At 43.0% G+C, this 24,261-nt stretch overlaps 1 protein-coding gene across 1 annotated transcript in view; it reads right to left on the bottom strand.

Annotated features, from left to right (window-relative positions):
• Positions 1-22,360, bottom strand: part of ANKFN1 (ankyrin repeat and fibronectin type III domain containing 1) — a 139,412-nt gene extending 117,052 nt beyond the window's left edge. Inside the window, exons 1-4 of the mRNA XM_028093016.2 lie at positions 22,160-22,360; positions 19,206-19,416; positions 6,067-6,261; positions 4,187-4,300 (exon numbers count right to left, since the gene is read on the bottom strand). Of these exons, the coding sequence (XP_027948817.1) occupies positions 4,187-4,300; positions 6,067-6,261; positions 19,206-19,416; positions 22,160-22,345 (706 nt within the window). The 5' untranslated portion in view covers positions 22,346-22,360. The remainder of the gene's footprint in view (positions 1-4,186; positions 4,301-6,066; positions 6,262-19,205; positions 19,417-22,159) is intronic.
• Between the last annotated feature and the right edge of the window lie 1,901 nt (positions 22,361-24,261).

Genomic DNA, 24,261 nt, shown 5'->3' with positions numbered 1-24,261 from the left:
ATGCAAAAAGGCTATTCTTTACAACATACTGTACTGGAGAAGGGTTTTACGGTGGTTCACAAGATGGTGGAAGAGTCAACTGGCTGGATCCTGACAGCTCAGCAACCAGGGGAGGAACCAAAAACTGGCCTATAAAGCCTGTGGCAGCTTAGAAGAAAGAACTTGAGTAGTGTTGCCATTCTCTTGCTCTCACTGGACCTGCTGCTTTTCCTCATCATACATTTAGTTGCTGAACTTATTTCCATATTTTTACTTGCATGCAAAAAATGTTAACCCACTGAGTTTCCTGTCCCTTGGACATAACATCTTCTGCCTCTCCTCATTGCTTCTCATCTGTAAACTTTTGGCCTCAACGCCACCCAAACAGCCTAACTAAAATGATAAATCCTTTTGTTTTGTGAAACTGAATCACTTCAATCTAGTGATGAGGGTAGCTACCTCATGCCTAGGATCAGACTAATTCTTCAATTAATTAAACATGGAAAAGAATTATAGTCTCTAATGCAACGTACTTTTCTCTTTCTAATTACAAGGTGTAGGAGGGAAAAATAATAGAAGGCATAAAAATAATATAAATACTAAGCAGTGTGCACCCAAGCCCCACGAAGTCAGGTTTTTCTTAAGTCTTGTGAAAAGATGGCCCAAATGATTAAGTCAGAGTCAAGTTCACACTATTATTACAAATTGTCGACCCCGAGGATTTTCATGGACAAATGGTGGACTCTCCCTCCTAGAAGCTGCAGTGCCCCTGGACATCTCTCTGGAATTCTTCGGCCTCCTTTCTTTCTGGGAAAGAAGTTGGGGGTGGTGGTTGGCAGAAGTACCACCTGGTCTTTGCAGGAGCAGATCCACTACCAGCCCCTGGCAATCTCTGCAAGGAGAAATGCTTTTCAATTTTTTTTTTCTTTTAGAGAATGCCATCAAATGAAGAACAGTTAAATATTTTGCTATTACAAGCCTTTGTAGGAAGGAATTAGGGTGGTGGCTTCTAATCTGTTAGAGAACAAGGTGAGAAGAGATGGGGAAGGGCACCACCCAAACCAGCATACTGCCCACACCCACTGGGCAGCTACTGGAGCATCTCATCATTGGCAAACCCCAAAGGGTGACCATGTCAAGCCCTGCTTTTAAAATAAAGATAGAAAAGAATTCATCCTGTGGATGGAAAACAGATGCCGCACTTCATCCGTTAGAGGATACTTTGTCCTTTCAATTTCCAACCCGGCAAAGAGCAACAAAATCACTTTTATGAAAATGTTCTCTGCTCTGGGGCTGCAGAGAAATGACTTATCCTCTGCCGGAGCTGCAGACAGGTTACCCAAGGCGGGGCGGGGGGGTTGGGCGGGGGAGGATGCGGAATGAAGTTCTGGCAAGTGTCCAAAGCATTAAAGCATTTGAAATAACTCTAGTTTGGCTCTGTAAGCCATGGAAATTGGTGAGATGGGACCAAAAGATGCCAGCGCTCTTTGAATCCAAGGAAGAAACACCTAAAACAGTCACTCTCTTAGCCCCATTTTCCTGCATTTAGGGAAGATGCAGGCAGAAAACTCCAGTGGGTCTTACTCAAAACTGTTTCTGGGTTTTAAACTGAAACTGATGCCTTTAACGTCCAAGTTGTGGTGGCAACTGGCCTGGCGCGTGGCCTCTGGGCCTGAAGAGGGCTTATAAAGAGATGCTCTTAAAAAGATTTCTGGATATCAACAAACTCTTAAAAAAATCGGGACATGTTGATGAGTTGAGTGTACACATGTGAGGAACGGAAGGATTCAGATTTTCTTTGAAACACAGGCTTCGGTATGAAGGGGGAAGATCCAGTTGTCAAAACAGGCTTGAGGTTTTATGAACCCAGAAATTCTGGAGAGCAGTTTGAGATGTTTTCCAAATCCTAAATACTGTAGGGTTAAGCCTTCCCTCTAACCAATTAGATAACTGACATTTCATTCTGTGGATTTCTCGATTGTTTCTTCTTTTTTAAAGCAAACAAAATAATTAGCCTTGTTCCAGGGTAATTTTGTTAATATTTCCATGATTAAATAATTATTTCAACTCTGAATTAAAAACTGTCCTGCTGTCTCTGGGTACAGTAGGCAGTCAGCTGTTTTAATAACCCCTGAGGGTGGTCACGTTAAGGACTCAATTTATGACCTTATAGATTAACACAAGGAAACCTACTCCATAATGCAACAGACAATTCTATTTATAATGTTTAATTAATCCCCTCCAGTCACTAACAGAACCCACTTGTGGCTTTCGTTTCAACCCCACCCAAATGCAAGTCTCCTGAGATGAGACGTGTTAATATGTGAATGCTGATAGAATTTGCTGGCATGATAGTTGAGTATTAAATAGCTGACAGTCTGGATAAATTAGCTCCCGATAGCTCACTAATCAAATGTAAGAAGAAAATGTCGAGTTTGGCGGCACTGATGAAACCCTTCATCACAACCCTGAGCTGGAGAGAGGGAGGGAGAGAGAGAGGAAAGTGTCCAAGTCTGACACTGCCTGAAAACACTAGCTCTGAATTTCAGGACGTCTTGGCAGAGCAGACAACCAAGAAAAAGTATCAGAACTGTTTCGAAGGATGGCTGTGGGAGGCCACCCTGGTGGCTCCATTTGTCTTTTGTCACTAGTACCCTCAGGCTGCCTTCTCTTTGATACAGAAAACCCAAAGTGGTAACCCACTCTAGGCTGCCTTACCTAAGGTAACACAAACAGAGTGGAGTTACCTGGAAAACTCCAAGTACCTCAGAAAACTACAGGGTGTGGGCAGAGTAATTTTTGCAGACCTAGAAGACTCTCCCGGGAAATAGGCCCTGGGAAGGAGGCAGGAGGCTCATACACTACATGGACATAGGACTTCTGCCTTGTGGGCTGGCATCTTGGAATATATGCATGGAAGACTTTACCAGGTTTTAGGACTGTTCCGGCTACTTCCATATGTCCTCCTGAGTCAGGAAAATCGATTTCGCTCTTTTTTGTCCACCACATTCGAGAATCCACATAATGTGATACTTCTGGCTCTGCTTTGTGTCTTTAGGCAAATTCCTTAACCTCAATGCCTTAGTCCTCTCGTCCACAAAGTGGAAATCCTAACTGCCCAATTCTAGGGTTGTTGTGAAGATGACACGGAGTTAGTACAGAGGATGGCTCGACACGGTGCCTGGTGTACAGTAGGCGCTCCGTAGCCTTGGCTGTTCTCATCACAGCATCACTCTGCTGTCTGTCTCCTCTGCCACATCAGGCTGTCATGGTTTCTCCTGGCTAGCTGCCTGACTCACTTCCCTGTTCCTGGCCCATATCTCTGCCGGTACATCGTACACAGTCTTGTGACCCAAATCTTTCACCGTCTACCTCTGATCCTGTCCTGCCTTATTCAGGGTTCTGCACAGCTCATCAAACAATGTCGAAACTCCTTAATTTTGAATTTAAGGCTTGGTGGGCCCCTGCCTCCTGCCCTCATTTCTCTCTCTGCTCTTATATTTCACTGTGCCTTCTCATGACCCCTCACCTCCGCTGGAGCCACGGTTCTCTTGCTGTCTTCTGCCCGTCCGAGTGTGTTCTTGCTTCATAGGTATCAACTGTGCCCACCGTTCTCTCCACTTGGACGTTACTTCTCCTCAGCATCTTCTGGTCCAAATCCTAGCCATCCTTGAAAGCCAAGTGCCACCTGCACCTTGGGGCTTTTCTGATCCTATCATGTTACCTCCCTCTTTCTTTTCTGACCCCCGATGTCCCTTATCTGTTTTTTTTTTTAATCCTTAACCCTAGTTACCTGCTATTACAGGTATCAATTCATATGCCCCGCTACTTAGTATGTGTGATATCCCACTCTCCGAGCTCCTTGGATCGAGGCTGATTCTTCCATGTGCCCTACTTAGTGCTGTCCTCAACCCTATACTATGCACAAAACAGGCCCTTTCCAACAAGAAGTTGGGAGTTAATAATATTTTGGAGGGGCTTGGAATAATGACAGCCTGGTCCTGTGGTCCATCCTTTCTATGACTTATTCTCGTGAACTTTTGCTCTGTACATGAGGGCCTATGGAAATATTTCAACTCAAAAAGTACACGGGATAGAAAAAATCCTATCAGCAGGAAAAACAAACATATAAAACGCACAGCTGATCCCCAAACAATGGATTGTTTTTTGAGAAAAAGCAGTGAAACAAAAACCTGGAGTCCGGTACCTTTGTATCTGGTTACTGCTGCGGCGTTGACACTAAGAGGCTCCTGAAAGCTGACGGTGAGCGTGGTGCTGCCGGTCACCACGAGACAGGCGCCGGCTGGCACCTCGGGGGCTCCTGGGACGGAAGGAAAAACGTAAGGATCTTAACATCGCAAATCCTTTTTAGACAATGTTCCTGCCTCTTCAAAGGATACCCTGAAACACACACTATGGAAACATTTGTTTGTAGAGCCTAATAGCTTTTGCTTTTGAACATTTTCATCAGAAGTCTCAATGGTCTTTATTTGTTGCCATCGTGGTCTTATTTGAGCATCAGAACATCTTCTGAAGGGGTAAATAATACCAGTTAAGCCTTCCCAAAGTATCCTGGAAACACAACAGGAGATTGGCCTGGACCAGCGGAGAGCAGGCCAGAAAGTGCCATAGCAGGAAACGGCTGTTGACAGAGGCTGTTACGTTTCATAAAGTACTTCCATGGAAATCATTTCACTGGAGCCTTTTTGCAACCCTGTGGGGTAGAAAAGGCAAGTAGGGCATGTGCCCATTTAGGATGAGGAACCTGCCGTCCAAAGAGGCCACACTACTTGTTCAAGGACACAGCAAAGACACAACTAGGACAAAGGCCCGTGGCTTCGGATGCTGACCCCCGGGGCTCTTCCCGGGGTAGGATGCCGACCTGCCTTCTCTCGCGCGGCCTCCTATTAGATCAAGGAACGTTTTCTGAGAAAGAATTCACGGACCAATGCCATGCCCATTAACCTCGGGTTTTAAAGGACTCCTGATAGTTCTAGGTGTTCCTTAACACCCAGAAGGTGTTTTGTGATTTAGAAAATTACCCCCCAAATGGCAGTAAGTCTAAAACTATGACTGCTTCTAGTAGTAATCTGTCCTAAATGAGGCACAATTGCAAATGCATTTATTAAAACAATTGCTGAATGTCTCTCTTTTTTTAAATAAAAAAACCCCATGTATCAGCATTGCTGAAGAGACTGTTAATTTTGAAAGCAAACTTTCATTAATGTTGCTTAAGCTGTTTGCTTTAAGAGAAAGGATTAGGCTTAGATTAAATCCTTAGTATACAGAACTGCTTCAGAGAACAAGATTTTCACTGCCTTCGGTCTTTATCTATAGCACGAAGCAGAGGCAGATATTTCCAAACGAATGAACTGATCTTTCCCTTATATTTAAATTCTCAAGTCCAGTTTTTTAAATTGTTGTTTAAATAAGATCTGCTTTTGGAACAAGATTTTAATATTTCCCAAGTTTGAAATTGATACTTTTTTATATTAGGGACCTTCCAGTGCTAATGAGCATTATCCAGAAGCAAGGCTTTTCTTAAAACTAACAAAAAGAATCGACGAAGAGAATGGAAGAGCAGACAAAGCATAATTCAGGGGCTGACTGACTATCCTCTGTGGCCTGTATTAACCAAAGGTCGCTTTATATAAGCTCTCTATAAAAAAATGCAGTAGAGTTGAAAACAACTTAAACTTGTGTTGGAGGCAGAAACTGGACAAATAGGCAAACAAATATTTTCCACCTCCCCATCCCAAAATATAGCCACTTAGGGTATCAGACCATCCAGGTTATTAGGCATTAGGGCGTATCGGGTGGAAAGTGCTAGATGAGTGTGACACTGTGGAGAGAGGCCAGCAGCACTGAAGTCTCATGGCTGTGGTCAGAGAACCTATCGGGAGCCAGAAAATCAAGCAAGACAAAAGATCCTTTTACAGCTGCCCAGAGCCCTCACTCCAAATAGGCTGACAACGGCCATCCATGACCCAGGAGCAGAGTTGAAAAAAAAATCAGTAAAAGAAGGCCTGGCTGTCTCCAACCAACCTGGCTTCTAGTTAAATGCAGAAGCCCTCTGCTTATACTCACTGGCGTGCTCGAAGCCCGTCCTCATGCGTCTGTAGAGCTGACACCTCCACTCCCAAGCTTTCAGCTGTTTCTCTTTCTCTGTGTTGTCCAGACTGGGTCCTTCGTTCTCCACCTGGGCGGACAGTTCACTCACCCTCTGCTGGGCTTCCTGCACCAGTGTGGCGAGGTGCATTGCTCGGCTTTCCAGGCTGACAACTGCAGGGAAAGACATGGGTGACTCCTTTCTCTTTCTGGGGAAACGCTGCTTCGTGGGCATGGGAGTTAAGAGTTGACTCTGGGGTTTAAAAAATGCTCCGGGGTAAGTGGGATCTATGTTCCTTATTAACTGACTTATCCTGACAGGGTCTAAGTGGTGACACTGACAACTAGCTTAAATGGTAAGTCCATCAATTTAAGATACTTTCATTGCTCTGGGGCTCTCGTCATATGCACCCCAAATAGCTGCCTAGCACAGTTCATTAGAATTCCACCATCAAGTACCCATGAGGACCACTCCTCACCCAGATTGCACACAGTTGTTTCCATGATCTTTACAAAGACAAACACTTAGGGCCAAAAGCTCTGTAGGGCTAGGAAGGTCGTAGGAAAAGGCATCCACGAGGCAAGCTGCATTCCGTTGAAGTTGTTTGGGCTTTTTTTTGGTAGCATCTGATTTGAACGTTCTGCTCTTATCATGTCTGCCCAGCTCACAGACATTTCTGTACAAACGTCTTAGTGGCGTAATTCTGTTGTAATTAACCAATTTATTTATTGCTGACGAAGTGTCCCACTCCCACTGCCATAGTTACGCTAGTGAGTTCTGATGACTGGGTGTGATCAGACTATGATCTATCAATTCCATCTCTGATCGTGATCTCAAGGAAGGAATGAATGGTCTCTGGAGATGCCCATTCTCAACAACAGCAAGTTCAACTACTCCTCTTGCTGACAGATTAGATAGTTTGATATTTCTGTTTTACTCCATACTTGGCATCTCCACGAAATTCACATCGTGCTGGTTCACCTGACCACACCCTTGTGCGAGTGAACGTTTGTGACAGTGACAGAATGCTTCACAGTCGTGTGTCAGGTTGGGAAGCTGCTTCTTGGGGTTTCCTCATGGCTCCTATATATTGGAGGGCTGCCTCGGCGGTCCCTCAGTCACTTGGGAGGAGCCCTCCCTGGTTAGTGGTAAGGGGGCAACAGCCTCAGCACGGGCGTGTGGAAGGGAACCATGCAAAGAACAGCACAGACCAGAATCAAGCTCTGCTGCTCTGTCACCAACGTGTGGTTGACACTCTGTGTGACCAAACCAGTATTCCCCCTGGGGGGGTGGGAAAGAAATCCAAACATTTCATTCTTCTAATTAAGGGGGGAAAATATTACGAAGATAAGTGAAAATTTGTTAGGTGCATTCTGAAATGGAAATTAGGTGGTTATATATTCATATTCTCTGTGTTCATAGGCATGTTTGCATTAATTACAGGAAATGAATACTAATTTATTATTGCCCCTGCTCACCATCAGTCTCAATTTATTTACAGATGAGGTCAATGAAAAATTAGTCGAGTCTTTTTTCTTTCTTTTTCTTTCTTTTTTTCTTTCTTTTTCAAGTTGCTGTTTAGAACACTCAGGACTGTGTTTTGCTACAGATTTCTCATGGTTAATGAATGTTGCTGTAGCAGTCAATCATGTACTCTGAATACCGTCACACTTTTTTTAAAGCCTCAGTCATGAGCCATGACAGAAAAATAAACAAATAAATATAAAGCTAAAAAACTCTTTCACTGAGCAGCTACACTATGCAGAATCCCCCGGGAAGGCTAAAGGAGGCCAGAATAAATGATAATATAAGTGCTGTGGACGTAGGGAAGCAATGATGGCGTATGAACACGGAGGCTCTGGAGAAAAAAAATACACATACACACACGCGGGCGCATACTCCAGTGGAAAAATTGGCAATATTAGTAGCCTCAAGGTGCAATTTCCTGGAGCAGTGAGATTGACAAGTCAGTACTAAATGCTGTTAATTTAACTAACTTCAGATTAATGGTAGAGTCTGCTATGACTGAAGGCCTCAAACACAGTCTCATTATAGCCTTGCTGGGAAGGTCCTAAATATAGGCATTGACAGTTGAAAACAAATTCGTATACATTTGTGTATTTTTAGACATAGGTTAGGCGTCAGGGTTTGTGTCACAGTTCTCAGGTTGATTAATTGACCCAGTAACTGCACCCTCTACCCACGGCCCCCCTCCTTCTCCCACTCCAAATTATAGAGAAAATGGGGGAATTGTCCTTGCTAAGTCATTCAGTGAGCTTTTTATTGTAAGCCTGATGTTTGAATTGCATGCATGCGTCAACACTTGGGTGATAGACACATGATTTATAAAAATAAATTTTTCTAATACTATGAAATCCCCCCTATTAATTTTTATATCCACAACAGTTATTACTGGTGTGAATTCCAGGTGGCATTTCAGATGGACAGCTTCTCCTGAGCTATGCTTGGCTCCCCCTGAAATTTTTCCTGCTTTCCTTAGCACAACGTGCTTTGTTTCTACCCTTTCCCTTTCCTCTGAGGCTGTGGCCTTGACGCTGTTTGCGTTGTAGTGGTGAAGGGATTCTACATCTTTAAGGTAAAGCATGTTGCCTCTTCAGAGGCTAAGGGGAAACCTATTCAATTTTATAGCCAGGTGAATCTTCCAAGATCATCTCGATCCCTGTGCTTCTCAAACTGGGATGCCTAAACACCAACATAATATGCTGGTGGTGGTTGGGGGGAGGTGCAGTGGGCATCTCTGGAGCCACAGAATGAATATGGGCGTCTTCCTGGGGCATCAGTTTCTCCATACAGATTTTGGTGAAAGCATATTATTTAGAAATCAAAACAAACACTTTTGGTGGAGAATGGAAAATTTTCCCCAGAATTGAAAGCTTAAAAAAAAAAAAAGAGGAACTTTATAGAAATCTGCCCCCCCTCCTTTTTTTTTCCAGGCTAAGTCCCCAGGTACCCCTGAGAACACACTCACTTGCCTCTGTTGCTAGAGGTAATTCCATGGACAAGTAGAAGAAACACTAACTGAGCCATTGGTTTCCAACCATTTCACCCAGCAAAATGTTTATTATTTTTTTTCCTATGGATTTTTTAATAGCTTAATAAAACACTCTCTTTTGAAAGATTTTCTTTATCGACTACCAAATCAGCTGACTTATAAAGTAATCATTTTTCTCCCTATTATTAATGACCTATATAACTGCCAAGAGTCACATCTGTTCAGTATGAGATAAGCAACCTAGCAAAGTGGGTTAATATATTTTAAGCAGAAGCAATATGATGATTATATTAGACTGTTTCATTTTATCTTGAGTGATGGTGGGAAGTTTAGGCTTTTTGACACCTTGCACACTATTCTGAGAGTCCCCTTCCTATTTTTGCCACCCTAGAATGAGAACATTTTAACCCCCTTATTTTATTATTATTTTTTTTAACTCACCTGTTATAAAGATGAAGAAACTGAGACCCAAGTAGGGGAGATTATTTTCCAAGATTTTCTTAAAAACCTTAAAGAACCCGGGGAACTTCCTCTAAACCAAATGGAATGCAAATTAACCCCGTATTTATGAATTGCAATTTTCTAATTGCTATCGATTTGGCCCGAGGCTGGTGAGCTCATTTTGGGTGGCTGGTTGGACAGAGAAACTAGAAAGGCTATGTCTATCATGTGACTGGTTCTCCTGCCCAGCCACTTCTCTTTCTCTTGGTTCCCTTCCCCTTTTACTTCCATACTCGGGATATTTTCCTCTTGAGTGCAGAATTTCCAATCTGTTTGCAAGGTCTGGTCTTTTCTCTCTTACTGCAGTTGGCTCCTTCTCCAGACAAGCAACTACCCCTCTGAGCAGCCATGGCCAGCACAATAGAGGGTCTGTGAGCGTGTGGTGAGCCGGCCGGCTGGGGCAAGACCACTCGGCTGCTCCTGAAATAGGCCCCATGCTATTGTGGTGTTTAATTATCAACAGCATTTCTACCACCCAGTGTCTGAGTGGGTATTTGTTCTAAGACCTGCCCAGCTAATTAACTACGAGGTGGGGGTGGGGGTGGGGCGGGAACTTGGTGTTCAAAGAATACAATTACGGTTACTGTTTAAATCCTGAGATAAATAATGATCGGACTGAATGCTTTTTCCTCACCATCAGACTCTAACCTACGGAGCGCCTACTACGTACTATTTCTTAATTTCGCCTTGCCCTGCAATTGGTGAGTTTGGGCCTGGTTGATAATTGCTTAGAGATTGAAAATGTAACGAGGGTAAAATGTAAACTAATTTTAATTCTTAACTGAAAGTTTTAGGGAATAATTCATTTGATTTGCTTGGAAAAAACGAATACATTTGCCTATTACTAATGATACGGCATTTTGCAACTCAGCAACAACTTTTTATTGTTACTAGCATTTTTCTTTTCTATTTTTTTTTAATTTATTGATGAGAAAAGAAGGTAGAAGACAATCCTTTTAGTCTCAATGTCTGAAGGAGCCTTAGAAACAGTCTTAGGTGATTCTTCTTATAACACCCTTGGCCCTATACGATTTCCTCCAGGAGGGGAACTTGCTGCTCACCAAGGCGGCCCTATCCATTCTCACTTTCAGTTTTAATTTAAAAGAGTGTAATTTAATTTTAAAAAGTTTCCTGATGCTGAGCTGAAATCTGCTCTCCTCTTATTTCCAAACTGGAGGTACAGTGGTAAAAGGGCTTTAGGTTATCGATCTAGATCAAGCACTGCCCGTTATGAATGTGTGATTCTCACCAGTTATGCTGCCATCTTGAACCCAACTGTCTCATCTGAAAAGTAGCACAGTAAAGCTGTCTCACAGCTGCGGTAGGTTTGTGATAATCTTTACACAAATGGCTCTCAGCAGTGGGGTTTTGTATTATTGTTACACTCATTGGTCTGTGTTACAGTTTTTAGAGGCACACAAAAATAAATCAAATACTTGTTTTATAAAATAGCTCTATGTCCTTCCATTAAAACAAAAACAAAAACAAAAAAAGCCCTCTTGCCCCCAGGTAAAAATCTTCTGTCCCAACTACCAGTCAGAAATATATTATATACTAAGTGGTGTCAGTTTCAACCCTATCTGTTATTTCAGAGAAGAAAAAAAGGTCACTTAGGTATAAACCTTGAATTGTAAGCCAGTGTCCTCTGGGCAACCAAGAAGAGCAGGTAATAAAATTCATCTTTGCTGATCATAAGGGACAACCTTCTAACAACCTCACAACTGCCTTATTTTCAGGTAGGAACATCAAAAGAAATACTATAGAGGAGTCCAAAAATTAAGTGTTTTTTAATTCAAAAACTCTCATACCAGAAAAGCTCAAAACCTCCGTTTCAATTTACCTGTTCTGCTGAGGTTCCAGAGTCAGAATTCACTCTGGCTCCCTCAGGTCTCAACCTGTTGTCTTAATTTCAGGTTTTCCCAGGGACTTTGAGAATGTAGCTCCAAAAAGTTCTAGAGATTTAGAGATGAAATGTTTCATTTTAATTACTATGGTGTTTTCTCCTCCTAGAGCTCATTATGCCCTGGACATGGGGCTCTGGAATGTTCTTCCCTGCTACTGTCCAACAGAATGTGGATTCACAAAGTCCATATTATATAGTTCAAGTTGTAATTGTGGTTCTTTAAGAAGCCAGAGCCAATGACACAGAGAGAGACTTCCATCCTAAGTTTCCCAAAGTCCAAAGGGCCAATGGACATTTCTAAAACAAGCTTGTATGAAAACCCTTGAGGGAATTATTTAGAAAATCCAAAGCAGATCACCAAATGATGTCATGGCTTAAGTATGAAAGAAGATAATCCTATCTTCTGCCAATACCTTTGCTGCTGTCTAATAGAAATACAGTGTAAGCCACATTGTTTAAAATTTTCTAGCAGTGACATTAAAAAAGAAAAAAAAGAAAAAAGTACTGAGGGTTGCTGGAGGGAGGTGGGCGGGGGATGGGCTAAATGGGTGATGGGTATTAAGGAAGGCGCTTGTTGTGTTGAACACTGGTTGTTATTTGCAAGTGATGAATTGCTATATTCTACTCCTGAAACCAACATTACACTATATGTTAACTAACTAGAATTTAAATAAAAATTTGAAAAAAAAAATAAAATGAAAAAGTGAAAAGAAAAAAGTGGTATTAACTTTAATCATCTATCTTAGTTAACTCTGCAGATCCAAAATATTATCATCTCAACATGTAATCAATGTAAAATTATTGAGATAGTATATATATTATATATAAAATAAACATATAAAAAGAAATATATATATATATAATATATATAATACACTAAAATATATTTTATTGTACTTAAGCCTTGAAAATTCAGGGTCGTTTTACATTAAGAACACATTTTAATTTGGACTGGACGCCTTTCAGATACTCAATTGTCACATGTGGCTGGTGGCTCCTGTGTTGGACAGTGCAGTTTTAGAACATAAAATTCCACAAATGTTAAAAAGTGCTTTAGTTTTTTTAGTGCAGTGTTTTAAAAATGCAAACAGATGGGTAAAATATTTAAATTCTTTACCAGAAACTCTTGGATTGTTTTACATTGTTTTTGATATTTATATTGACTAACAATTTTCTGACCATTTACAATGTGCCAGGAAAATAGTTTAAAGCTGTTATTATTACATTTAATCCTCAACTCCAGGCGAGCCCCCGATGATCTCTGTCTCATAGTAGTCACACCCGACCACACTGTGCCAGAGTTGGCCTGTGTGATCAACAACATTCGGCAGGAAATGAGAATATATCCTTCCTGAGATTAGGTCATAAAAGACACTGTTGCTTCTACCTTGGTCTCTCTCTCAGATCATTTGCATTGGCGGGAGCTAACGGTCACGTCAGGGAGCGGCCCTCTGGAGAGGCCCACGCAGGAAGGAACGGAAGTCTCTTGCCAACAGTCACTCTGAGTAAGGTTGAAGTGGATCCCCTAGCTCAGTCAAGCCTGGAGGTGATAGCAACCGTTATGCTGGGGGAACTTAGGGATGGGGGCCTGGATTGTGAGCGTGGGCATGGCACAAGGACGGTTTGGGTGGGTTGTCAAAGGTATCTTCTAACTTTATCTATGATGTTTTCATTTTTTACAAGGAGAATATAGTCTGTGTTGCATGAATATTTAAAAATTAAAAAAAGAAAATGAAAGGACAATTAACTCCTGAGGAGCAGGTGAGTAGACCTTAGGCTGTAGCCACCTGATGTCTAAATAATTGTTTGGAAATATAAAAAAAGATCAATTCACTCAGTATTTAGTAAAATTACTCCCTTCAAAAGAAATAATATAGTCATATCCTTCAAAAGAAGTAGCCTTGGAATTCATTCAATTCAACAAATATTTACTGAGTGCCTACTGTTTGCGGGGGATACCGAAATGAATGAGACAGACAGGTTCTGCTCTGTGGAGCTTACATTCTAATGCAGGAGAGATGGAAAATAAACAAATAAAATGAAAAATATATAGTGATAATTACTATATAGAAAATTAAAATAGAGTGATTGATTAGGAAGTGACTTTGGACCTGATGGCCAGAGAAAGCCTCACCTGAAGATGTGACATTTACGTGGAAACGTTAGGAAGGAGCTGGCCAGGGAATGATCATGACCGAAAGCCTCCGAGCACTCCCTGCACAAAGAACAGCTAGGACAGAGGCCCTCTGAGAAGAGAGTAAGTGCGGCGTGTTCATGGGATGGGAGGGAAGCTGGTCGGGCTGGTGTACCATGCGTGAGGGGGGAGCAGTGGGGGATGAGGCTCCAGGAGCCCGTCTGTAAGTCAGGGCGAGTGAGGATCTGTACACCTATTTTAATGAAGCAAACAAAAATACCTGGGGACTCATTCTGGAGACCTGCCCAAAGCTTGTTCTTTACATATTCTTAATGGTTGCAAATCTTTGTCCTTTGAGGCTGGATTTGATTTCAGGAAACCTCTCTAAATCACTTGAAGCCAAGTCTGGTGAACACGGAGGGTGATGACGCTGGGCAATGCTGTTTTGGAACAAAAATCAGGTGTGACTCTAAGCAACGAGTCAGATTTTCTCATAAACTGGCTCTGAGGACAAATCCAAAAGTGTTTAGAGCAATGGCAGCTCTGTCGGAGCAAGTGTGGGGTCTCCCATGAGGACCGTGTTAAAGGATAACATTTGTTTGGATTGTAGACTTTCTGGGGTGTTTGTTTATATAAAGCCAGGCTCATTAGTTTATAGTCACACCTCTTAGACGTGCCCTGAACTGGTCCCAGCACCAACACGATCCCTCGACTACTGCAGAAACTAGCGGTGCATCCTGACAAGTCGGCCAGAATTCTAACACTGGCGTCTGCACCACACTTGCACGGCAGCTGCTCGGCAATTGCGCTTCATGAAGTAATCGCACACAACTAAGGCTGGCGACATCTCCTAGTTCCAGAGGCAATACCCGAGAGAAAGTGAGTGAGTTCACAGAGAAACACAGGGAGGGTCTGCAGAGAAGGGAGACCAAGGCTCTAGAAAGGGCTGAGAGACTAAAGATGAAGAGCATTCCATCATTCTTACTGGTCCACATTATTCAACAGTGTAAAACTGAACAGTCAGGCTCCATTTACAACCAAATTCTACAACAGTACCTGGAAAATAACAACATGACAATGGCCAGAGGTACTCCCAGGTATAAATTACTGAAAGACTTACAGGTATTTCCCACACATTGTGTATACACTATGCATGTAACTCATATGTGTGTCTATGTGCCTGAATTCAATACCTGTAATTCCCAGCAGCCTAACACAGGGGCATTCAAAATTTCACCTGAAAATTTCTGAGCACCTACTATGTGTCAGGTACTGGGCTTGAAAGACAGACAAAATCCACGAGTGACCAGATTTGCACATGGTAGGTATCCAAAAAGAACTCATTTCTTTATGATTACTATTTATAGACCCAAGATGATCCCAAATAAATAGCAGCCACAGAGAGGCAAGGGGCTCGTTGATGACTCAGCACATTCCTCCTGGAGACCACTGAACTGGGATTGGAGAGTGGCGGCAGGACAGGAGTTAGTCGGAATAAGGGAAGGGCCTATGACTGGGGACTTTCACTAAGGGAGGTAAGTCTTTCTCAGATAGCATTTGTCCCATTGAGCAGGAGTCACGGCACCTGGGATACTGACTGGCTGGAACCATGAAATGCAGAGCTCCTGGGTGTCCCTACATTAGCTGTCCCAGCTCCAGTCCTTTCAGAGTCTCTGCCAGTTTCCTGAGCTCAACACACCAGTCCGAGTGGAAGTACTTGGGATTCTACTTTCATAATGGCTGATACTGTCTTTTAGAAGGAATGAGTATTATTTTGCTGCTTGCCTAAAGGTGGGAAGAACAGAAAAAAGTCGCCGAATAAACACAAGTAGATGGATCTAATGAGCAGGCGGGGTTCTGCATACATTTAACCTTGGGGCAGTATGCAAGTTCTGGTGGCCACTTCTGGAACTTTCCCTAGGAGTAAGGAAAGAGTACCTGGTTGAGTTTCAAGCCCTGTTTGTAAGGAACACCTCGAGATAGCATTGTGATTCAGGGACTAAAGACTGGAAGACACGCCTGACCAATGGTTTAGAGTTAAGTCCCTAAACTCATCTGTGTCTTTGCGATTCCTGCAATGAACCATGGTGGATCACAGAGGACTTGCTTCTGAGTTGTGCTGGGATTCTTGGTCGGCAGCGTGAAAAGAGTATCGAGCTGGTTTTCAGAAGGGAACACCCAGGGGAAAGGAAGACAGAAAATTCACCCTATTAGAAACTCCGTTCGTTGCTTTGAAAAACTTGACTGGTATGAGAAGAGGAAGCAACGGAGAGTCAGGGAAGGGAAGAATGAGGTGTGACCGGGAGCGTGCTAACGCTTTTACACAAATACCAAAGCATTATAGAGGATCTGGGTTCAAGTCGTAGTTCTACCACTTCCTGGCTTTGTAGCATTGGGTGAAATATCTGACTTTCCTCATTCTGGTTTCTTCATTGAGCAGAATGAGGAAAGGGACTCCCATTTTACAGGCCAGTTGTGAGGACCAAAGGAGGTGATGCAAGCAAAAGGATTCTCACAACGTGTCAAACGCTCTGTGGACTTAAGGCCTCACAGTTAGTTTTCTTCTCTTATATCCTGCCTCTGCAACTTCTGGGGAGCGATTTGCAGCAGGTGTTTGCTTATCTGGTTCTGGCTGGCGGACCACGGTTTTTTTCCTGGGCTTGCTCACACTCATGCACAGAAGCGATTCTCTTCCTTTTGTACTTGATATATAAAAGTGAATTAAAAATCCCCGAAAACAGATTGTGCTTTTCTATTGTGCCTCTCTCCCACAGGCATGGCACCTTAGTGTATAGAAGAGAACAAAGACACACACCAGAGGATTTTAGCAAATGGCACAAAGGGAAAGATGCAAGGGCCCAGCAGCCACAGTCCTCCGTACTGATTATTTGGAAAGACAGTAAGTTTGCATAGAAGGGTCCCAGGCATGGGTGTCCCACAGACCTGGGTTTGAGTACTTGACATCCCTATTCACTTGCCAGATGTGTGACCTTTAGTTACTTAACCTCTCAGAACCTGTGCTACTGTAAAAATCAGAGATAATGCTTCACAGCTCCTCAAACACTATTCCTTTGCCACCTTTACACATGTGGGAGTCTATACAGGGTACAACCTCCTTGACTTCTTGGGTGGCCAAGGTGACTTAGGTGTCAGATTTCCCGGAGGCTAAAACCTGGGTTTAGCTCTCATCTTCCTTTACAACTTTGTCATGATGATTGTGGTTATCATGCCAGAGGGAATGAGACAAACCAGGGACCTTTTGAATGAATTTGCTTTTGGTTTAACTAGATTATTTAGGACGCAGGTTCTTTTATGGCGATTTAATTATGCACAAGGGGACTTGGGGAGATTGGGAGTCTCACTGGTTTCACGGAAAATGCAGAATTCTTTGTAGCGTCTCAGGTAAGTGGGACTAATGTTTCATCCAGCCCAGTGCAGGCAACATCTGGATGAATGGTTTCCTTGTTCCTATAGAATGGGGCTCAGTCTGCATTCTCTGTGTTCAGACCCTCTGATTCTCTCCCCACCACTCTCTCACTGGATCTTTGGGGCAGACATTATTGCAACGTAAGTTGGAAGGTAGCAAAGACTTTTCGGTTTCTTCCATCTCTATTTGCCCACCCCTCCGAGCCTCCCGTTCCATTAGAAAGAAGCGGCACTTTGACGATGGAGCTCTTACTGCAAAGCCCCAACCCTACTGAACCCAAATCCTCACTCTGTTTGACATGAATGTGGTGAGCTCAGCATTTTTAAAATAAAGAGTTTTCTGATACAAGGATCTGCCTCTGTACCTAGTCTTTGGGTGGTGGGGGTTTATGAAATTTAGGAGCAGAGATGTGGCCTCTAATTATATATTTGCTTGCTTCTCTTTCAGCCTTCTGGGTCTCACCACTTGGAAGTAAGTGAATCAGTATTAGTGAAAGTAACAGTTTGATGAGTTTACTTTTTTCTTTTAGGAAACATGAAAACTGTGGCTCAGAGCCATTGTGGTCATTGGGTCAGAGAGTTTGCACCAAGGGGAATGCGAGTGCCTACCTCAGAATGTTGCCGTGAGGCTTAAAGGAGTGAATGCATGTAAAGTGCTCAGAATAGTGCCTGGCATTAGCTGAGGGCTCCACGACTTTGTCCTGTCCGCTCCTGGGCTGGCTCTGCCATCGGCCCCAGAGCAGCTCCCTTTGGCAAAGTACTATCAGCTTTACTTCAGAATACATCCAGAAAGAAGCCAGTCCCAAAAGACCACACATTATATGATTCCACTTACATGAAATGTCCTGAATGGGCAATCTATAGGAAGAGGAAGTAGATTAGTGTCTGCCTGCTGGGAAGAGTGGGGGGGGTGGTGGGTGGGGAGTGAGAGGGTATGAGTAATGAAAATGGTCTAAAAATGACTGTGGTCATGGTTGCACATGGTGCATATACCAAACACCACTGAACTGTACACGTGAAATGGATGAATTACATGCATGGGAATTATCTCTCAATGAAGCTGTTCAAAAAATACATCCAGAATTCCACCCCTGCTCACCATCAATGTCACTACTGTGCCAGTCCAAGCCACTGTGTCTGTCTCCTGGCCTCGCAACTGGCCTTCCCAGTTCCACAGTGGCCCCACCACTGTCTATTCGCCATGGAGCACAGTAGCGATCTTTTAAAATGTAAAGCAGAATATGTCATTCATCGGTTTCAGCAGCTCTGCTGTCTCTCCATCCCATTTACAGTCAAAGTGAGCATCTTGTCATGGGTGCGAGAGCCGGAATGATCTTCCTCTGCTATCACTCTCCTCCTGGCTGACGTGCTGTGGCCATCAAACATGCAATCTCATTCCTGCCTGCCTCGACACCTTTCTATTGCCGTTCACTCTGCCTAGAGTTTGACCCCGTATCTCCTCATGGCTCATTCCTTGCTATCACGTAGGACCAGGCTCAAACGTTATTATATCAGAGAAGCTTTTCTTGCCCAACCTATTTAGAATAGTCCCCACTCCATCAATCTCTAGCCACTCACTTTATTTTCTTCATAGCATTCATCATTATTTGAGTTTATAATTTAATTAATCTATTTACTTGCTTATTGGAAGTCTCCTGCACTAGGGTCTAAATTCTATGATAACAGGGAGTTTATCTTGCTCACCATGGCATTCCTGGTACCTAGAACAGTGCCCTGTCCTCAGTGTTTGTTGAATGAATGAGTGATTGAATGAAGCTACCATCTTGCCTGTGGACACAAGACACTAACACACACACACTTAAACTTTTTCTGCATTCCTATTCTATAGCCTTACTTGGTGTGTTTCACATATTTTAAAACTTGGGTTAAATTCTTAGGAGGAAGTTCTTTCCAGGTTCCTCTTCAGCTCCACTCAGTGTATTCTGTTTAGAATGTAACTTGATGCCTAGACTGGTTAAACACTGTCACTATTTGCGTGAAAGTCCATTAAAACATGTAAAGGCATTCGGAGCCTGTCTTCGTCAACTGTTCTGCTCTAAATGTCAGCAATGGCTATTTCAGTGGCATGAAGCTGGGTCTAGTCTTAACAGCACATGGTTTTCTTCCCAGGTTTACTCACAGTGTGGACTTTCCCGGGCCCCCATCCTCAGAAGAATCCTGGCGATGGGCACATTGTTGGTCATGATGGCGATATCTAGAGGCGTCAGCCCCTCGCTGTTGGGTGTGTTGAGATCTAGTTCTTCCGGTGTGTACTGATACAGGAGGATCTGCACGGCATCTATGTCCTGTTGTTCGACCGCTTCGAACATGGCTTCATTGCCCTGGAAGTTCTGGAGGGCAAGAACACAAGCAGGTGAGCACACTTCCATTTGCCAGCTTGCCTTTGTGGCTTAGCTGTTCTGACGTCAGTGACTGCTCCCCACTTACAACTGCAGTTGTTAAACACAGCTGGACCCTCCCTCCATCTTTCTAATGGGCACTGAATGGATCTGTGTGTTTAGATGCACTGAGACCATACAGTACAGCATGGCTGGTCTACAGAGAAGAGCAAACATCGGCTTTCCTCAAACCCGTCTTTTGCGCAATACTGTCTGATAAGGTCATTATGAGGTGACGGTCTGATAGGTCATTATGAGGTGTTCTATGAAGAACGTAGCATGCAGTCATATAAATTTGGTGCACACTGGATTAAGCTGGGTTATTGCATTATTTTACTGTAAGACCTCTCAGAGTCTTTAATAATTCTAACATGCAGTTATGCAGTTATGACTCTCCAACAGATGGGAAATATGACCTGTTTTAAATATTTGTTCAGAGAACATGTTTTTGCTTTCTTTTTTTTTTTTTTTTAATTGCATTTGTTTTAACTGCCCCTGGAATAGTGTTCTATAGAACACAGTTCAGGAAAATCTGGTATAGATAATGCAGCACAGGTCGCTGAAATGATGACTGGCTTGCAATTGACAGCATGCTTTCCCTCCGACTCATCCCCTCCCCTCCCCATCCCCACGTCCCTACTATCACTCAGACCCAGACCACTGTCATCCCTTGCCTGGATGATGGCAGGGACCTGCCTGTTGCTGGTCCTAGTGTCCTCCAGCCCGTGCTCCATACTGACACAAGAATAATACCACTAAAGTTGATAATGTTACACACCCTTTCCTTTCTGCAGCTCTCGAATAGCTCTCACTGCCTACAGGCCGGCTCCCCAGCTCCTAGACTCCTCTGTACTAACCTCTGCACCTTCTCAGCCCAATGCTCCAACCACTGAACACCTGGCAGTTCTGAGCCCTCAAGGGAAGGCCTCAAGAGGTGGTGTCCAGCTAGGGTTTCAGTGGCTGGGTAGCCAACTGTGCTGAGAGGGCCAAAAGTTGAATATTCATAGGATAAAAATCACCCATAGAAAAATAACAGCTAAGGACAATAGAGTTACATTGAAAAGTTCTATCAGAGATTAATAGTAAACAAAGGAGAAAAGCTCTGGAATTCTCTCAAATATGTATTTCTGCAGCTCATGGGAGAAGGGCAACACATACACTATTTACACATCTATCTGGTATCTTCTCCAGGAATTGTTTGCTCTTTAAAAATGTTGACATACCATTGGTCCTGACATAGCACAGGGCTCGCCTGATTGAACTGTGCAAGGTCTTCAGTGAGCAAATATTTAGGTTGGCAGGGTTTATTTTTAGTATCACCAAAAATCAATTATCTCCATCGAAGGCTGCAGGTCGGCCTAACTGAGCACATGACACGTGATTGAAATTTGAGGGAAATACAGTGCTAGTATGCAAATACACGTTTTGACAATGGGGCCCCAAGGGGTAGAACTATTTTTGGTATGCAGCTGTCTTCGCTACAGGAGAGCCTGCTGAATGCAGAAGGGTTCTGTCTACAGTCTGCCAATCCAAGAGCCTCTGCTGCTGAGGCCGTAACTCAGCAACCGAACCCTCCCAGAAGATGAGCTGGAAATGAGACAACAAATGAGAAAACAGAGAGAACAAAGTTAGCATGCTGCCCTGTCCACAGTTGTGTATTTGTCTGTGATTCTTAGTATGCCTAATTTCTCATGTGCCATATTTGCTCTCACTCTTGAGTCATTTCCTCCTCCATGCTTTTGTTGGCAAACCCTAGCATGCTTCTCTCTGGAAAGGCTTGGGCTCATTTCTGTGTTAAGCTCAAACAAGTGGGGCCATTACCCCCTGCAGAAATGCCCCTGCCGAGCATTGTAATATTATGCCCTCAGCTCTTACCCAGGGTCGGTATCAGAAACTACTCTATGACAATGTCCGTAACATCACCAATATTGACCTTCCTTCTCTGTCACACAATTCACTGTGGCATCTTATAAAGACGAGAGGACTCAGCAACAGGAAAACACTCATTTCTTCTGGTAGACTTTCAGTTATCAGCTAATGGGATGCTATAACCAACTGGACTTCCCTCTCTGCTTTGGCTGACTAGGAGCTCAGAGAGAAATGTCATGGTAAGTTTTAGGTACTATATTTGCTTAGGATTTTCGTATATCTATTTCTCTTTTCTCTAGTCTTTTTTTTCACTCCTTCCTTCCTCTCTTCTTTCCTTGCTCATTCACTCCCTCTATCTCTATCACTTTATTTCCCATTATATAGCACAGACACATTTTTTTGCCTAGATTCTGTTTTGAATGCCTCTGGAAAAGCGTATGGGCCATACATTATAAATAAGTAAATGAAACGTTCATTGTTCATTTGGTTTCTGAATGAACACTGGAGCTCTCAAAAAGCCTACTTAATTCATGCTCCCTATTTTTGAAACTGCCATTTTGTTGTTGTTTCTTTGATACATTACAGAAAGAAAAACTAAGAGAGAAGAAAGGGCAAGAAATTAAGAAAAAGAAAGGGAAACTCTCACATTCACTCAAGTTTCAGTTCACAGCACAGACATGTGTGGGTCCTGTCTTTCCGGACTCTCAGCATTTATAAAACTGCAAATGCAGGTCCTGAAGTAAATGTGGAGCATCTTAGAATCTCTTCAAACCTAAACACAACTGTACCAATCAAGCAGAGACAAGAATAAAAAGAATGTTATTACCACTGAGGTCTTTCTGAGGCTCAGCCGGTCTGTTCTTGCTCGAAAATAGGCTTCGTCAAATGAAGAGTGGCTCCCCTTCAGTTTCTCAGAGAGGTTTCTGTACAGGCGTTTGGCAGCATTGGGAGATGATGGAGCACTATGTTTCTTCGACTGAGAAAGATGTAGATTCTGCATTTGTTGGGTCATTTTCACACGGCAGTTCCTAAGAGGAGGAAAATCTGATGTTGTATCATATACACAAGATAATTTTAAGCTGACAAAGAATTTTATCATCACCAGTAACCATCTGGAGTCCTAATAAAATACTGTAGCTGGAAGGGATCTTGAAGAGGTCTAGCTCTTTCATGTTATAGATGAGAAAGCTGAAACCCAGGGAGGGAAGCAGCACATAACTAAGTGGGGGCAAGAATGAAAGGACAACATCCATTTACTATCTAAACATATACATTTTACATACAAACGTCTATATGACATGAGCCTCTACTCAAGTCTTTCAGTCTCTAGCCCCCTGGGAGGAAGTATCTCAAATCTATAACCCAGGGGTTCTGTTCAGTTCCCCTTGGGTATTTGTAATTGGGATCTTTCTACCTACCTCGTTTTAGATGCTGCCCTCTGTTGGGTGTGGTTGTTCCCTGCAGACACCCATTCTCTTGAGGTGTTTGACTGTGCCTCTTGTCTGAGATTTGGTGAGCTACCTCAGTGCCCAAAAGTTTGGGGGATTTGAACCCATAGGTCCCTCCCTGCTCACTCCAGATACCCCAGACAGTGTCCTCCAGGGCACTCACTACTGGCATTCTCCATGCTGTACTTGACTGCTGTGCACAAATCTCTAACAGGTCCTCACCAATGTCATACTTGGAGTCAGTTTCCAGGAGATCAGCCATGCCGTTTCAAAAGCCATCCACCATTAAGTTCGGTATTGCTACTGAAATACTGACGCTACCGAGGCTATGGCTGCCTGGCATGTATCTGTGCATTGGATGGGCAAATGCATGAGTGAAATAACTGGCCAAGGCAGTTATGTGCCAAGTGTCTCCACCCTGGGGGAGGCTCTGGTACACAGGGACCAGGTCTCTCTGGAGCACGCTGTTGCCTTCCCACCACCTCCCCTCGAATCTCCAATGGAGTCTTCCATTTGTAATGGTGCCATTTCTATTTAGCTGTGGCCCTCACAGGTCATCTCCAGTCCTTGACTTTTCATAGTCTTACGGACCCCGTTATACAATATCATGTAGAACCTCTTTTATTAACCCAACTCTTCACAGGATTGACTTCAAAGCTTCCCCAACTTCTACAGGATAAATTGTAAATTCTTTAGCCTCACATACAGGTGCGTGCCTCTCCAGCCTCATCTCTTACTGTTCATTTACGTTTTATGTTTCAGTCTTTCTGATTTCCTTAGGGTTTCCTAAATAGTTCAAACTCCTCCCTACCTCTGGGTGCTTGTTTGCACTACTTTTGCCTGTAGTGGAATTCCATCTGTGCCTTCATCACCTAGGAAATGACTGCTGATCCTTAAAGTCTACGCTCAAGTGCTCTCTGATAGCCGCAGGCAAATTTGTATTTCTTTACTCACTCACTTAGTATATGCCTCTTACAGAAAACATTTTATCGTTTTATAGCTGTTTGACTTTCTGTCTCCTAGCTGGTCTGTATGCTTCTCAAGAACAAGGACTGCCAAGTATTAATTTTTATACCTAAAATATGCCTGCCTTGAAGTACAAGAAATATAATACAGATTAGGCTATGAATTGCTTCTCTTCTAGCTACTGACTATGTGACCTTGGGTGAGTTACTTAACATATCTGAATCTTATTTTTCTCATTTATAAAATAGGGATAATACTAACAATCACATTACAGTTATGAGGATTTGATGAGATAATGCATGTAGAGAGCTTAGAATACAGGAAAACTCATGGCAGCTATCATTTTTGTTACAGAAGATGTTCAATAAATACTTTAGAATAAAAGAATGCTCATATGAGAGTCTATGACAAACAATATACTAAGGAACTACTCAGAACCCTCATTTCCTCCTCATGTTTCTGAATTGGGTTCCATATCTGCTGCGCCAATTAACCTTGACTTACTTTCACTTTA

Source organism: Eumetopias jubatus, unplaced genomic scaffold (genome assembly GCF_037043125.1).
Source record: "Eumetopias jubatus isolate StellerSeaLion01/CBP00866 unplaced genomic scaffold, mEumJub1_p1.0 scaffold_10, whole genome shotgun sequence".
In the NCBI taxonomy this organism is placed as follows: Eukaryota; Metazoa; Chordata; class Mammalia; order Carnivora; family Otariidae; genus Eumetopias; species Eumetopias jubatus.
The sequence above is the reverse complement of the archived record's forward strand: the minus strand, read 5'-3'. Positions and strand labels throughout refer to the sequence as shown.